Source organism: Corylus avellana, chromosome ca8 (assembly GCF_901000735.1).
Source record: "Corylus avellana chromosome ca8, CavTom2PMs-1.0".
Classification (NCBI taxonomy): Eukaryota; Viridiplantae; Streptophyta; class Magnoliopsida; order Fagales; family Betulaceae; genus Corylus; species Corylus avellana.
The window spans coordinates 4,681,879-4,695,795 of NC_081548.1; the positions used below are offsets into that span (position 1 = coordinate 4,681,879).

The following is a 13,917-nucleotide window of genomic DNA, read 5'->3' on the forward strand; positions in this document are numbered from 1 at the left end:
AAGGGTCTAGACCAAAAAGCATTCACCCCACAGATTGACAAAAGAGTAAGTCTAGAGATAAATACAACCTTATTCAACAAAATGCAATGAAAAACTGCAAAAAAACCAACAGAAAAACACAAAGATCGCTGTGAGAGTGCAAAAACTCTCACCAATCTACTCCTCCTCAACCCATCAGCCAGGAAAACTACATCCTTCTCCACATAGATCACTCATGAGAGCAAATCTATGGAGAAAAGCTCTTATTCAAAACATCAACAACAAGCAAACCAGCCAACAAAACAGCAACAACCGGAGTGGAAGAGATGATAGGCACTAGCTAGCGTTGGTGCATGGTGGAGCGGATGGAGGAAATGGGCGGCACAACACCTTGGAGAGCGGATAGAAGAGGCCAGCGTTGCTGCTTTATGGCTGGAAAGCACCTACAAAAACGGAAAGCCAAGAAAAAAAAAAACAGAAGGGAGAGGGGGGAGGGGGAGAGGAGGAGGGAGGCTCCCTCCTCTCTTTGAATCTTGTTCTTGATGGTAGCCTTTGGTGAAGGTTTTGGAGGCCTGAGGATTCAATTATTTGCTTTGCTTTGCTGCAATAACACACATATTTTAGGCCTAGTGGAAGAGTCGTTTAATAAGAACTTGTAAATGCTAGAAGTCGTTCAGCTGAAAACCATGCTAAAAATCGTGGTGCAAAGCACCTTTTCTTTGCCATCGTTCTTGTTCAGGATTGCTCATTGTATCTTTAGATTTGTTTATGATAGCCACATGTTTCCAATGTAGGACATAAGAACTAATGTGCCGCTGTACTATATCCCATCTGGGTGAGCCTTCGGAAATTTTTTGGTCTCATCATAATAGTATCTACGGGTGATTTTCAAGTATATGCTATATTCCATTGGGGTGAGCCTTACGCTTTTTCCGTGTATCAGGGATCATAGCAAATCTAAGAGTCCAAGGCATTATTATGAAGCCAAAGAAAAAACATTGTGTTAATATGAAGGATGGATCAAAACCTGCGAAGCAATTCGTGGTGTTCCAACGAGTTCAGATCCTGTGTAATGAGACTACTCATTACATGTGCAATAGGCAACTTCATGTGAGAGGGCGTCCGATCCCCACCCTATTCAGACAAATGTCCAGACAGCCGGAAAGCTCACCTAACCAAAAGATGTCTTACCTAATAGATAGGGCCATTTACATGTTAGTCTCGTAAACAATCAACTCAAATGGCATATCAACTTATTCAATTAGGATATAAATTTCCTACAACGAAATTTTTTTTACAATCCATTCAACAATGCATGTCTTATCATAATTCAGGAAACGACTCTCTGATCCCAACACAATACAAAATTTCAACTGTTTGCACACTAATCGGATCAATAAAATAGTTCACTAAACCAGAAAGCAGCCAAAGTACCAAATAGCCAATGTGACCAATGCATTTCAGCATGTTAAGAACCTCCTAAGTTTAGAAACTAAAACTCCAGTACAACCAATGCAAGGTAAAGTTCAATTAATAATGCCACAACCACCAAGGACTCTCCCAACGTGGACTAGCTTTGAAATACTATTGCTTGTTTTGAGTGATATACTTTGTAAGAACATAGCAGCCATGTGGGAAGTCTGTGTAGTAGTTCTCTATGGTGGCCTTGGTTTCAAACCCGAATTTCTTGTAAAAGTTTATGGCATTCTCATTGTTTGTCTGCACACGCAAGTAAACCTCAGACACGTTTTGCTTGGAGCAGAGATCAAGAACATGGTTCAACAGCCTTGTACCTGCCAAATCCCAGGATTACATCACTACACCTGCAAATAACAGAGCTTTCATCCAAAGCATGTGGAGAAAAGCTTTTTTCGAGAATAAACAGAACTAAGGATTAAGAATTCCAGCCAAAAAATATGTTGGAGGTTTGTTCTTTGTATTTCTTTCTTAATTTCACACGACTTCAGATAATTTAACAGCAACTCTAGTGTCTAAAAAGTTGCAAAACCTAAAATTATTATGACATTTTCACGTCAAATTAAAGTGGGCTTTGGTGATGGTCGGAGATAATTTAGTTTTGGACTCCATATTCTGCATCGAACAACAAAGACAATAAGTAAAATAAAACAAACCATTCCACGAACAGATAAAGACTCTAAATACAAACAAATTCCATGTGGTTTAGCCGCTAGCATCAACCTCTAAACGCCACTGGTCTCCTAGGTTAATGAAGAAAAGGAAAAAAATCAATGGAGTCATTCCTAGGGGTTCAATATTTGGTAGAACTTCTAGGTGGAATTTGAATTAGAAAATCCATCTTAAAGATATGAGGTTTAGCCAACTCCATATAAAAGATAACAATTATTTCTAGCAAAAGTAGCATAAGCACTTCAAAAGAAGAGATATGTCCATGTTGACACAACACTGTTATAAATATGTCCCCTGCCATCAGAATTTACCCACAATTTAGTTTTAATCTTTTGAACCTGTACATAATGTTCATACAGTGCTAACATCGATTGATCACATAAAAAAATACCAAGAAATGATTGTTTCCTTTTGAAATTGGAACAACATATTCTTGTTAGAAAGATATTGTAAGCATTAATACCAAACACAAGAGAGAAAGGAGGGAGGGAGAGGGGGCTAACATTATGGTAAAACAGAGTAAACCAAGTAAAATTATACATTGCGTATAAAAATATACGAAAGGACAAAACCAATTAATTCTTATCAATGTTCAGCAAAAAGTGCGTGGATTTCTCCTTCATATTCCCTTTTTAATTTCCACACAGTCTTCATTTCACACAACTTCAGACTATCAAACAGTGAGTCTACTGTTTAACAAGTTGGAAAACCTAAAGGGCTACTTTAACCAACATAGTTTACCAGTTTGGACCAAGTCATATCAACAAGCATACTAACCCTTAAAAAAAAAAAAAAAAAGAAAAAAAAAATCAACAACCAAGATACCATGGCTTCACAAACAAACTCTATACACAACTACAATAAAAAAAAAGATAAGTTGCACACTTACCAATGCCCAAACGCTGATATGATTCTAAGACACCCAATGTCATGATATAAACACGGATAGCCCCACCTTCCTTCTTCTCAAGCCGGCATGCAATTGAACCAACATTGATATCACCAGAGTATGCTGAGAAAAAAAAAAATCAAAAGAACCAACACTTTAGGATGACCAATATATTTATTGATTTGGGCTATGAAGTTACACTTCAAGACAATTAGTGGATGTGAGACAGTATAAAATCATGAGTTTTGAACAAGCAGCTATACATTAAATTTCTGTAATTGTGCTCTGCATGCACTGTTTTCCCGTTCCTTTTTTTTTTTCCTGGATGAGTTGTGTTTTAATATACCATGTACATCCATCATATGGTCTTCCTTGCTGGATTCTATTGTTAAGAATCCCAATCAGTTGGGACTAAGGCTTATTTTAGGTGCGTGGATTTGTCTCTTCCTTAGGCATATGTGTAGTTTTGGAGGTTAAATGGATAATTATCTTCGACAGACATCAATTTTTTTTTATAAGATCTTCGAGAGACATCATAGGCAACGGGAAACACATGCTCAAACCATAAGTGCCTGTAAACTAGTTAATAAGGAAGTAAATAATAATATAATAACCGACATCAAAGATGGAAAAATAAGCACCACATGTTGTGTAGTGAGAACCTTCAATCCTTCATAGCAACAAAATTAGGTTTCAGAAATTACTTGACACCAGAAGTTATGAATGCAGGAGCTAGGAAAAAAAGTTTCAGGGGAATTCGAGACCACAATACTGTAAAGTGATGCCATTTCTAATTATCTTGACATCCAACATTTTTTTCAAGGATATTCAAATACCATTTGCATTTTGCAGCATGGAAGAAATTCCATTAAAAATTCAGGAATTATGAGATCATCAGATAAGATGAGAATACATGGCAGTCTTAAAAAATACTGAAGCTCTGTTACAAAATAACTTTCAGCATACTGTATCAAAAGGGAAATATGTGAAATGTAACGCAATCTTTGCAAAACAAAGGTGTGCTGAAGCTTGGACAGTACTAAGACAAAAGGTTTTGACATCCAAGAATTCATCTGTTAACATTTACAGAGTATTCATATCATTCAAGAAACTCACTAGTGATTCAGGAACTAAGAGATTGTTTGATAAAAGTTAAGAAATAAATTGCTATCTTAAGAGTCACTGAAGATCTCTGTTACAGAGTAAATAATTGGCATACTGTGATCCCAAAAAAAAAAGGACATAACAATGTAACACAATCTTTTGCAGAAGTAAAATGTATTGAATCTTGGATGGTAATTAAAAAGAAAAAATAGCGTGAACACACCAAAAATGAGGAATGTTAAGGACAGCTACCAACCAACTAGTATGAGCTGGTGAAATGACAAGATGAAGACCAAAAAGGGTATACATAATGAACTGACACGGAAAAACATGTGGCCTTTAACATTACTTAGAAAATGGTACTGAACAGCTATGGATGTTGAAAAAGGATTCAAGCTGATAGTATTGTTTTTGGATAGAAATGACTTTTCTCTCTTCTCTCTCTTCCACCTCCGCCTGAGTGCAAGCGTGTGGGTGGCGTGTGAGTTCTGTTTGGGTGTCTAGTCTGTGAGTGGATTGGTTAGTGTTATGGCTGATTCGAGAAAGTGGTCTGTGGAGTCCAAGAAGTTTGAGTTACTGATAAAAAGTTCAAGGGTAAGGATTTTTGAAAGAAGCAATAGGATACAAAAATCCATTTTTTTGAAGAAGGATGAGTTGCTGTGGTTGGTGCGCATTGTCGAGGCATTGGTGGCAGTGGACACTTCTAAGGTTTTTTGGGACCAATCCAGAACAGGGTTCCCAAGGATTATTGCGCAGAAATGTTCCAACAGGAATGGACATTTTCTGACTGTAGAAGAATTCGAGGGAAGGCAAAGAAGAGGATCAATTATTATACCAGAAGGGCGAGTTGGTCAAGGTTGGGAACGTTTCATCTCGGAGGTGCGTTTGGCTAAGTCTTCATTGTGCGAGGTCAGGGAGGTCAGGGTAGATAAGAAGAAGTTTGAGGGGGCGGGAAGGAGAAGTTTTGCGGAAGTGTTGGGGTCATCGTTGCAACCGGCAGATGACTATTTTGTTGCTTATTCCGAGCCGATAGCCAGGGTGCCTAGATGGCTGAAGGAGGCCGCTGCAGAGAAGGATAAGCCATGCCATGCTTCCACGGAGCAGGGGTGGGTTCGAACAAGGCGAGCCCTCAGGTGAGGACTGGTGGTGGGTGCGTGGAGGGACCAATGAAAAACCAGTTCACTGGCACGAAGGGAATGAGCAACCTAAAGGCAGGGGAGTCACGTGGTGGGTTCAACAGAATTCCAGCAAGAAGGAACCAGTTTCCGGCGAGCAGGTTGAACTCCTCGGCAAAGATGACAGCTTCGGAAGTTGGAGCTGATCACGTGAAGAGATGGGAGGGGGTAGGTAGGATCGAAGAGCAGGCCTGGTTTCGTGTGAAATCTAAACTCATTAATGCGAAGGAGTCGTTGAGTAGGCTGAGGGGAGAAATTAACGTGGGACTAGATAGGTTTGATTGTGTAATTAAATATCTGGAGGAGAGGAGTGGTTATACAAGGCCTGGTGGGGCGTGCGTCTGTGGTCTGGCAGGAGGGGTCTCATTCAAACAAGGGGAGGCCCAGCCCAAGATGATTAATATGGAGGATAGTGTTATGGAGGGGGAGGATGGGTCTAAGGGGAAAGGCCAACGGCCCAAGAGAAAGAATAAGGGGAAGAAGAAGGTGGTCGTTGTTTATAGGCGTAGGAAGGTGGGCCTGGGGCTGGGTTTGACCAGCCCACGCTCGTCGGGTCCAGAAAAGGCAAGACCCAAGGGCTCGCCGGAGGTGTTAAACTCGATCAGCTCGCAGGTGGGTTGCCGAAGGACTCCGGCAGGTGATCCAGGTGTGTCGTCCTCGGCGGCAACAGGGGCACACACGGAGGAAATTCTTATTGACGGACCCGGTGAGTTTTCTTGTGGAGAGGAGGCGTCGATTCTGGCCGGAAATAGTTGCTGCATACCGGCAGTCGTGATTAAGGATAGGGGGGAGGATTTTTCGTGCCAGACTAGGCCGGAGATGCCGTCTGTGGTGGTCGCCGGCGAATCAAAGTTGGTTGGCAACATTTACAGTGCTTCGGCGGTGACTCTGTCAAGCCAGACAATGTCGGAGGTGCCACTTTTGGTTGCCGCCGGTGAGGATTTCGAGTGGGTTGAGCCTGGGGAGGCTTCTGGAGCTGGAGGAGCTCTAGGGATGGTGGTTTTGGGCAATGGGGACGCTGTTTCGCACTAGAGGACGCCGGTGATAGCAGGTACAGTGAGTGAGAGCAGTGAGTTGGTGCCATGGTCAGGCGGCGATGTGTTCCAAGTTGTCAGTCAGGTTAGTGAGGGATTGGGTCAAGTGCAGGAACAAGTGTATAATGGTGGGTTGAATGATTTTTGTCCCGCTTGGGATGGTGATCCTTCAATTATAGGATTCCGATGTTCAGGTTTGGTTGAGTCTCGAGAGGCTAGTCAGGTGGGGGTAGCAAAGAGTTGTGGGGGTGAAGTCATTGTTGATGCTAGGAGTAAGGAAGTGGGGAGGGCAGGGGGCGTGTGGAATAGAGGGGCCTTCGCCTTTGAACAATTATGGGCCTAATTCAGGGGAGGTGGCAGGCTATTCAGATTGGGTTATTCAGTGTGCCAATGAGATCTATCCGATCGTGGGGATTTCGTATGCCGGTCATAAGTTGCAGTTGTTAGCATTGTTAACCTCTCTAGAAGAGAAGCGCCGAAATAATGGGATGGTAACTACTTCAAGTAGCGGCACAAAGGGTAAAAAGGAGATGAGGAATTTGGAGTGCTCGGTGAATTATGATGCCAGAAGTGGGAGCTCGGTTCGGGGAAGCAGGAAGGGGAGGGGGAATGTAGTAGTTTTATGAAGATAAGCATACTCTCTTGGAATGTGAGAGGGTTGAATAAGAGGGATAAATGCTTGAGGGTGAGTAATTTGCTTAGGGATTGGAATGCAGATGTTGTTTGCCTTCAAGAAACCAAGATCCAGTGTATGTTTAGAAACATTGTCCGCAGTTTATGGAGGCGGAACCATATGGATTGGTGCTGTTTGGATTCTAGTGGGGCCTCGGGTGGTATTTTAATCATGTGGGATACTAGGGTGGTGGAGAAGATCGATGTCTGTATAGGGGATTTTACCCTGGCCGTGTCTTTTAGGAATGTGGTAGATCCCTCTGTGTGGGCGTTTGCAAGGGTGTATGGTCCGCATATTGATAGGGATAAAAGGCTCCTTTGGGATGAGTAGGCTGGGGTTCTTAGTTGGTGGAACTTGCCATGGTGTATTGGGGGAGATTTCAATGTTACTCGATTCCCTAGTGAAAGATCTGGTGGAGCTCGTTTGGATTCTGCTATGATGGGTTTCTTTGATTTTATCTCTGAACAAGGGCTTATGGACCTTCCCCTTGTCAGGGGTGCTTGTACTTGGTCGGTTTCTCAAGATCCTCCGCTATGGTCTAGGATTGATCGGTTTCTTGTTTCTCCGGATTTGGAAGCTTGGTTTCCAGGGGTGAGGCAGAAGAGGCTTCCACGTCTATGCTCGAATCACTTCCCAATCATTCTTGAATTGGGGGAGGTCTCCCAGGGGAAAAGGCCATTCAGGTTTGAGAATGTGTGGCTTAAAGAGGAAGGGTTTGTTGCCTTAGTGAAACAATGGTGGGATTCTTATGAGTTCCAAGGTACGCCGAGCTTTGTTCTCGCTCGCAAACTCAAGGCCTTGAAGCTAAATTTGAAGACTTGGAATGAGGAGGTGTTTGGTAACATTAAGAAGAATAAGCGGTCACTTATTGAAGATCTTCGGGCGTTTGATGAGTACGAAGAAAGTAGGGCTTTGAACGAGGAGGAGTTAACGAGGAAGGCCGAGGTTGTTCGAGAATTAGAGAAGTGTACACTTATGGAAGAGATTAGTTGGAGACAGAAATCTAGGGTGTTTTGGTTAAAGGAAGAGGACAAGTGCACTAAATTCTTTCATTCCATAGCCAACTCTAACAGAAGATATAACTCGATAGAGTCCCTTATGATTGGGGAAAATCTTTCTTCAAATCAAGATGAGATTAGTGAGCACATTGTTGATTTCTACCAAAAGCTCTTTGCTGGACAGCACAGTTGGAGGCCTTTGGTTGATGGTATCTATTTGGATTCTATTTCGGAGGGAGAGGCCAGCTGGTTGGAGAGAGATTTTGAAGAGGAAGAGGTTAGAAAGGTCGTGTTTTAGATGAACGGCAATAAGGCTTCGGGCCCCGATGGGTTTTCTATGGCGTTCTTCCAAGCTTGTTGGGATGTGGTGAGGGAGGACATTATGAGGGTCTTCAGTGCTTTCCATGCGGGCGGGTTGTTTGTAAAGAGCCTCAACGCCTCTTTCATTTCGCTTATTCCGAAGATTCCCGGTGCCATCAACCTCAAAGATTTTCGCCCGATTAGTCTTGTGGGAGGTATGTACAAAATTATATAAAAAGGTTTTAGCAAACAGATTGAAGGTTGTGTTGGACAAGATCATCTCCAAGTCGCAAAATGCTTTCATCAAAGGTAGGCAAATTCTAGATCCCATCTTGATTGCCAATGAATGCCTTGGTAGTAGGCTGAGATCTGGGGAGCCAGTGGTCATTTGCAAAATGGACTTGGAAAAAGCTTACGATCGTGTGAATTGGGGATTCTTGATGTACTTGCCGAGGAGGTGTGGTTTTGGCGGGTTTTGGTGTTCTTGGATTCAACATTGCATTTCCTCGGTGCGGTTCTCGATTCTGGTAAATGGGTCTCCTAAAGGTTTTTTTAGCAGCTCCAAGGGTTTGAGACAAAGGGATCCACTCTCTCCTTTGCTGTTTGTGTTTGCGATGGAGGTTTTGAGTAGGATGATTTCGGCGGCGGTTCATAGAGGGCTGTTAGAAGGCTTCAAAGTCGGCAACACTACAGGCTCTCATCTTTTATTTGCAGATGACACCTTGATTTTTTGCAATGCTGGGCCTGCCCAGTTACGTTACTTGCAGAGTTTGTTTTTGTTGTTTGAAGCTGCTTCCGGGTTGAAGGTTAATTTGGCTAAATCGATGCTTATTCCGGTGGGGAATGTGAAGCAAGTGGATTCGTTAGCCGGTATTTTAGGGTGTGAGGCAGCTACTTTGCCAGTGAAGTACCTTGGTCTCCCATTGGGAGGCTCTTATAAGTCCAAGCATATTTGGGATGGAGTGATCGAAAAGATTGAATATCGGTTGGCCAGCTGGAAAAGGTTGTATTTATCGAAAGGGGGTAGGGTCACCCTAATCAAGAGCACTCTTGCTAACTTGCCCACTTATTACTTGTCTCTTTTCCCTATTCCGGTGAGTGTTGCTAAGCGCATTGAGAAGCTTCAGCGCAATTTTCTTTGGAGAGGGATAGGCGAAGAGTTCAAATACCACTTGGTGAAGTGGTCGTAGGTTTGCGCACCGATCACGGAAGGAGGGTTGGGGATCAGGAACTTATTGGTCTTCAACCGCGCTCTTCTAGGGGCGTTATGGGTCGGAAAGAGATGCTTGGTGGAGAGTTGTGGTAGATGCGAAGTTTGGAAGCTTATGGGGAGGGTGGTGTTCTGTTGAGCCTGGAGGATCGTTTGGGGTAGGGTTATGGAAGAATATTAGGAAAGGGTGGGAAACTTTCAAAGGCTTTACGAGATTTGAAGTGGGGGATGGGTCTAGGATTAGCTTTTGGCATGATTGGTGGTGTGGAGATTCAGCGCTCAAGATAGTGTTCCCGATCCTTTATAGTATTGCTTGTGCGAAGGATGCCTCAGTTGCGGATAACGTGGAGATGCTAGGTGGGTCCAACCAGTGGAATGTGAGTTTTTCGAGGGAGGTGGATGCCTTTGCCTCTTTCTACCAGGTGTTACATTCTACTAGAGTGAGAAGAGGGTCGGAAGATAGATTATGGTGGAACTCTTCTAAAAGAGGTACGTTCAAGGTCAAGGCTCTCTTTCTCTCCTTGGCATGCTCGAAAGGGAGGAGGTTCCCCTGGAAGAGTGTATGGTGGACACAGGCTCCTCCAAGGGCAGCGTTCTTTGCGTGGTCGGCGGCTTGGGGGAAAATTCTGACCTTAGATAACCTCAGAAAGCGAAATGTGATTGTGGTAAACAGATGTTGGATGTGCAAGATGAGTGAGGAGACGGTGGACCATCTTCTTCTTCATTGTGAGGTGGCGTCTGCTTTGTGGAGTGCCTTTTTTGGCCGGTTTGGGTTATCATGGGTAATGCCTGGTCAGGTTTTTGAGTTGCTAGCCTATTGGTGGTCTACAGGAAGGGGGGGGAGTGCTGCAGTCTGGAAGATGATGCCTACTTGCTTTTTTTGGTGTATATGGAGAGAGAGAAATAATAGGTGCTTCGAGGATGAGGAAAGGTCTTTCGAGGACATTTTATCCTATTGTTTCCATACTCTGTATCTTTGGACTGTAGCGTTTGTTTTCCCGGTTTCAATTAGTTATGACGATTTCCTTGTACGTTTTTCCCTTTCTAGTTAGGTGATCCTCTTTGTATACTTTCAGTGTACTTTGGGGCACCTACCCTTTTAATAAAGTCAGTTACTTACTTATCAAAAAAAAAAAAAGGATTCAAGCTGATAATCAAAATTGATTGGAATTAGGCTATTCTCGGTTTGTTCATTTACCTTTCCTTTTCCATCCCTAACACATCTAAACAACCTCAGTGTATATCTTCAAGAAGCTAATGGCTTAAAAATTATGTTGTTCTTCATGTGAACATAAAATGAATTGTTAAAACTGCACTAATTTCCCTACGAATAGGGAAGTTAAGAGTAAATACAATAACCACTCAAATTGGATTTGAACTAATTGTAACTTTAGAACTAAAACAGTAGTCAAGAACTTGCAACGATTATAAGGGAAAAAAAAAAATTCTGACAATAGCTATGTTATATATTTCTTATACTTTATCCAACAATCTCAACCATGCCAAAAAACAATCTTAGAGGACCCAAATGGCCTTATTACAAAGCTCAAGTGGTAGTGAAACTATCAAAAAACTTTAGGGGAATGGACTACACCAGTATATAAAGCCTCTTACAGTTTCAAAGGAACTCCTCTATAGATGGAGCGAAAATTAAACACTAGGATTTTTTTCATTTCAATACTGAACTAGAATCTCACCCTTTATCTTCAATAATATAATTCTCTCATGAGCTTTGAGGGTATCAAACAGGAAACACAAGATTTAAGCCTATGTTCCAGACGTTCCAAATGATAAAAAACACAGACCTCAGAACACATATCCAAAACTACCAAAAATTGATGTTATAACAAACACCTTTTCTTACCCATTTATGGTGAAGCCTTAAGACTAGGTTACTAACACAAGCTAGGGCCTGAATGATAGCAACCAAACGAAGCAGATTCTCTTTTACTGTCTAGGGGTACTTAATTGATTAATAAAAAGCTACGGCCTTCATTATCATCAAAGCACTGATGAAAAACTAGGGCCTATCCCACGGTTTTTCAACAGCATATCTGTTTTGTTTTTTTTTTTTTTTTTTTCACTTATCGAGAAAAGAAAGCATGTCTCCTTCAGTGCATCCAAATGCTTCAGAAAAATGGTCAAAGAGTATCACTTTCTAATGCATTAAAGAGGGAACCCAAAAACCAAAATTCCACAACAAAAGCCATGAAGACACGATTAACAACTGCATTATGAAAACAGCATACGTAAATTATATCGCAATAATAAGCAAAATTCATAGAATCCATAGCAGAAGCATACGAACGTTAGAAACTATTGCGAGCCTAGACAAATAAAACCCTCATAGACGACTCAAAAATAAGCAAATCCCAGTAAATATATCTCAATAATAAGCATAACCAATGAACACTGTAACAGTAAAACTACTCAAGAACAGAGAATAGAATGGAAATAAGGAAAGAACTTCTTCTTCATTGAATAAAGGGCCAATTCGAGATGGCTAGTCTCCTACAAAGCATTTCAAGGATGCTTAAACCTCCAAGGTTCACAATGAACATTCTACAAATTCTTTGATACCTTTACAATTATCTCAAGAGTCTTATATAAACTCAACTCTAACTACTTGGGCCAACTACTAGGCCTAACTAACAACTAACCTAGTAACATAAATGGGCTATAATATCTATCTACTTTAACCCATTACAAACACATAGCAAAACGTCGCTGAGAAAATCAGAAACTGTTACAAGCCTAGACCAATAAAACCCGAGTAGAGATTTCCGGCTGCCAAAATTGTCAGCCAAGCGTCAGCCATTTTTCCTTCTTTTTTTTTTCAATTTTTTATTTTTTTTTTAATTGAAGAAGAAAGATAGGGGAATCTAAATTTGAGGTATTAGCACTAAATTTGAAGCATTAGTACTAAATTTAGGATGATCGAATCCATTTTAAGTGATATCATCCCTAATCTTCTACCCCTAGGTTTTAGTTTTGAATTCAAAAACAAGTATTGAAGCATTAGAACCTAAATATTAACTCCTAGAAATTTAGCTAAAAAAAAAAGAAAAGAGGGAAATTTTTTTTATTAATATTTTTTAATTTTTGGCAGACGCTAAGTTGGCAGCCGCATAGAACGAAACAATCGAATCCCAGAAAAATAAAATATTATAAAGGACTAAGCCAGAGCCAGAAACGGAAAAATTAAAAAACGAACCTAGCTTGGTGAACTCGCCAGAAGCGAGGGCATCGGCGTAGAGCGTGTCACAGTAGCTTTCGCCGAAGAAAGCCCTGTCGAGCTCCTTCAACTGCATCAAGTTCTCGTTCCTTACTCCGTCCAGCGATATTGGGACCTCAAGCCCAGCCCCCATGTTTTTACCAAATGTCGCCGGAGAAAGAGAGGCTGGGCTGGGCTCCGGCGTCGTCTTTGCTGCCGCCGGAGAGAGAGAGGGGACGGAAAAAATTTGGGGTGAAATCACTGAGTGGCTTGAGAAATTTTTTTCTCTTGCGTGTGTGTGTGAGAGAGGGGTTTAATTTTTCTTTTTTTTTTTTTTTTTGAATTTTTGTATAATCATGTCGGCCACATCTTTAATTTTGTTTCTCTTAAACAGACTTGGCTTTATAATCTTAATCATGTGATATTGCTAATCCATGCTCTAAAACTATAATTTTTTTTTAGAATTGTACAAAATATATATATATATATATATTTGTTTTTTTTTTTTTTTTTTTTAAAGGAAAGTTGATCTAATTTCATTAATAGTGATAAAAACATAAAAGCTCTTATAATCACACTTACAGTTCTACAAAATCATCGTCGAAGTTAAAAAATTACACTATAAAAGTCAAAAACATACAAATCTTACAATAAAAACCAATCTATAACGTCAAACATTTACTATTCCAACCCGATCTTCAGTTTACTAAAAACAAAAAATAAGGTTCCATTTAAGGTTTTTCCCAAAATACATTATTACATTGGGTCGGCCCTGCTAGTACTGCTGAGGTAGCAGAGGATGTTGAGGCATCAGGAGAGAATTTGGCTTCTGGGTTTTCCACAGAATCTCCTAATTTCCCCACAAACGTCTTGTTTTGGGGTAACCAGACTCACTGACTCAGGTAAGTTCTTTGGGTGCTTGTTTGGAAGAAGGCCCTTCTTCTCAATGCTGGGTTTCTTTGAATTTCTGGGTTTCTTTGATCTGAATTGCTTTCATGCATCTTTCCAAAGATGGGTCTCTCTTCAATCCAAAGACATGGATGATTCGGAGTCGCTGGCCAACCATGGAGGATTCCAAATTTGGGAGAAAATTATAAAATGCTGTTGATTAAGAAAGAAAGAATAAAAAAAAAATAAAGAAAGAATAGAGAAATAATATTTAAATAATAGAGAGAATATTTAAATGAGATAAT

At 41.0% G+C, this 13,917-nt stretch overlaps 1 protein-coding gene across 4 annotated transcripts; it reads right to left on the bottom strand.

Annotated features, from left to right (window-relative positions):
- Nucleotides 1–462: 462 nt before the first annotated feature.
- LOC132189117 (uncharacterized) lies at nt 463–13,039 on the bottom strand. Of its 4 annotated transcripts, none has more exons than XR_009441008.1 (5): nt 12,725–13,039; nt 3,017–3,139; nt 1,589–1,772; nt 1,007–1,170; nt 463–580 (listed from the first exon to the last, which is right to left on the bottom strand). XR_009441008.1 is itself a non-coding variant. In XM_059603650.1 (4 exons), exons 1-4 carry the CDS (start codon nt 12,876–12,878, stop codon nt 1,167–1,169), a joined length of 465 nt encoding a protein of 154 aa, XP_059459633.1. In that variant the 5' UTR covers nt 12,879–13,039; the 3' UTR covers nt 463–1,166. The 4 variants fall into 4 exon arrangements, 2 of the variants coding, with proteins under 2 accessions (XP_059459633.1, XP_059459632.1); XR_009441009.1 differs by having other exon boundaries at nt 692–1,170; XM_059603650.1 differs by having other exon boundaries at nt 463–1,170.
- Between the last annotated feature and the right edge of the window lie 878 nt (nt 13,040–13,917).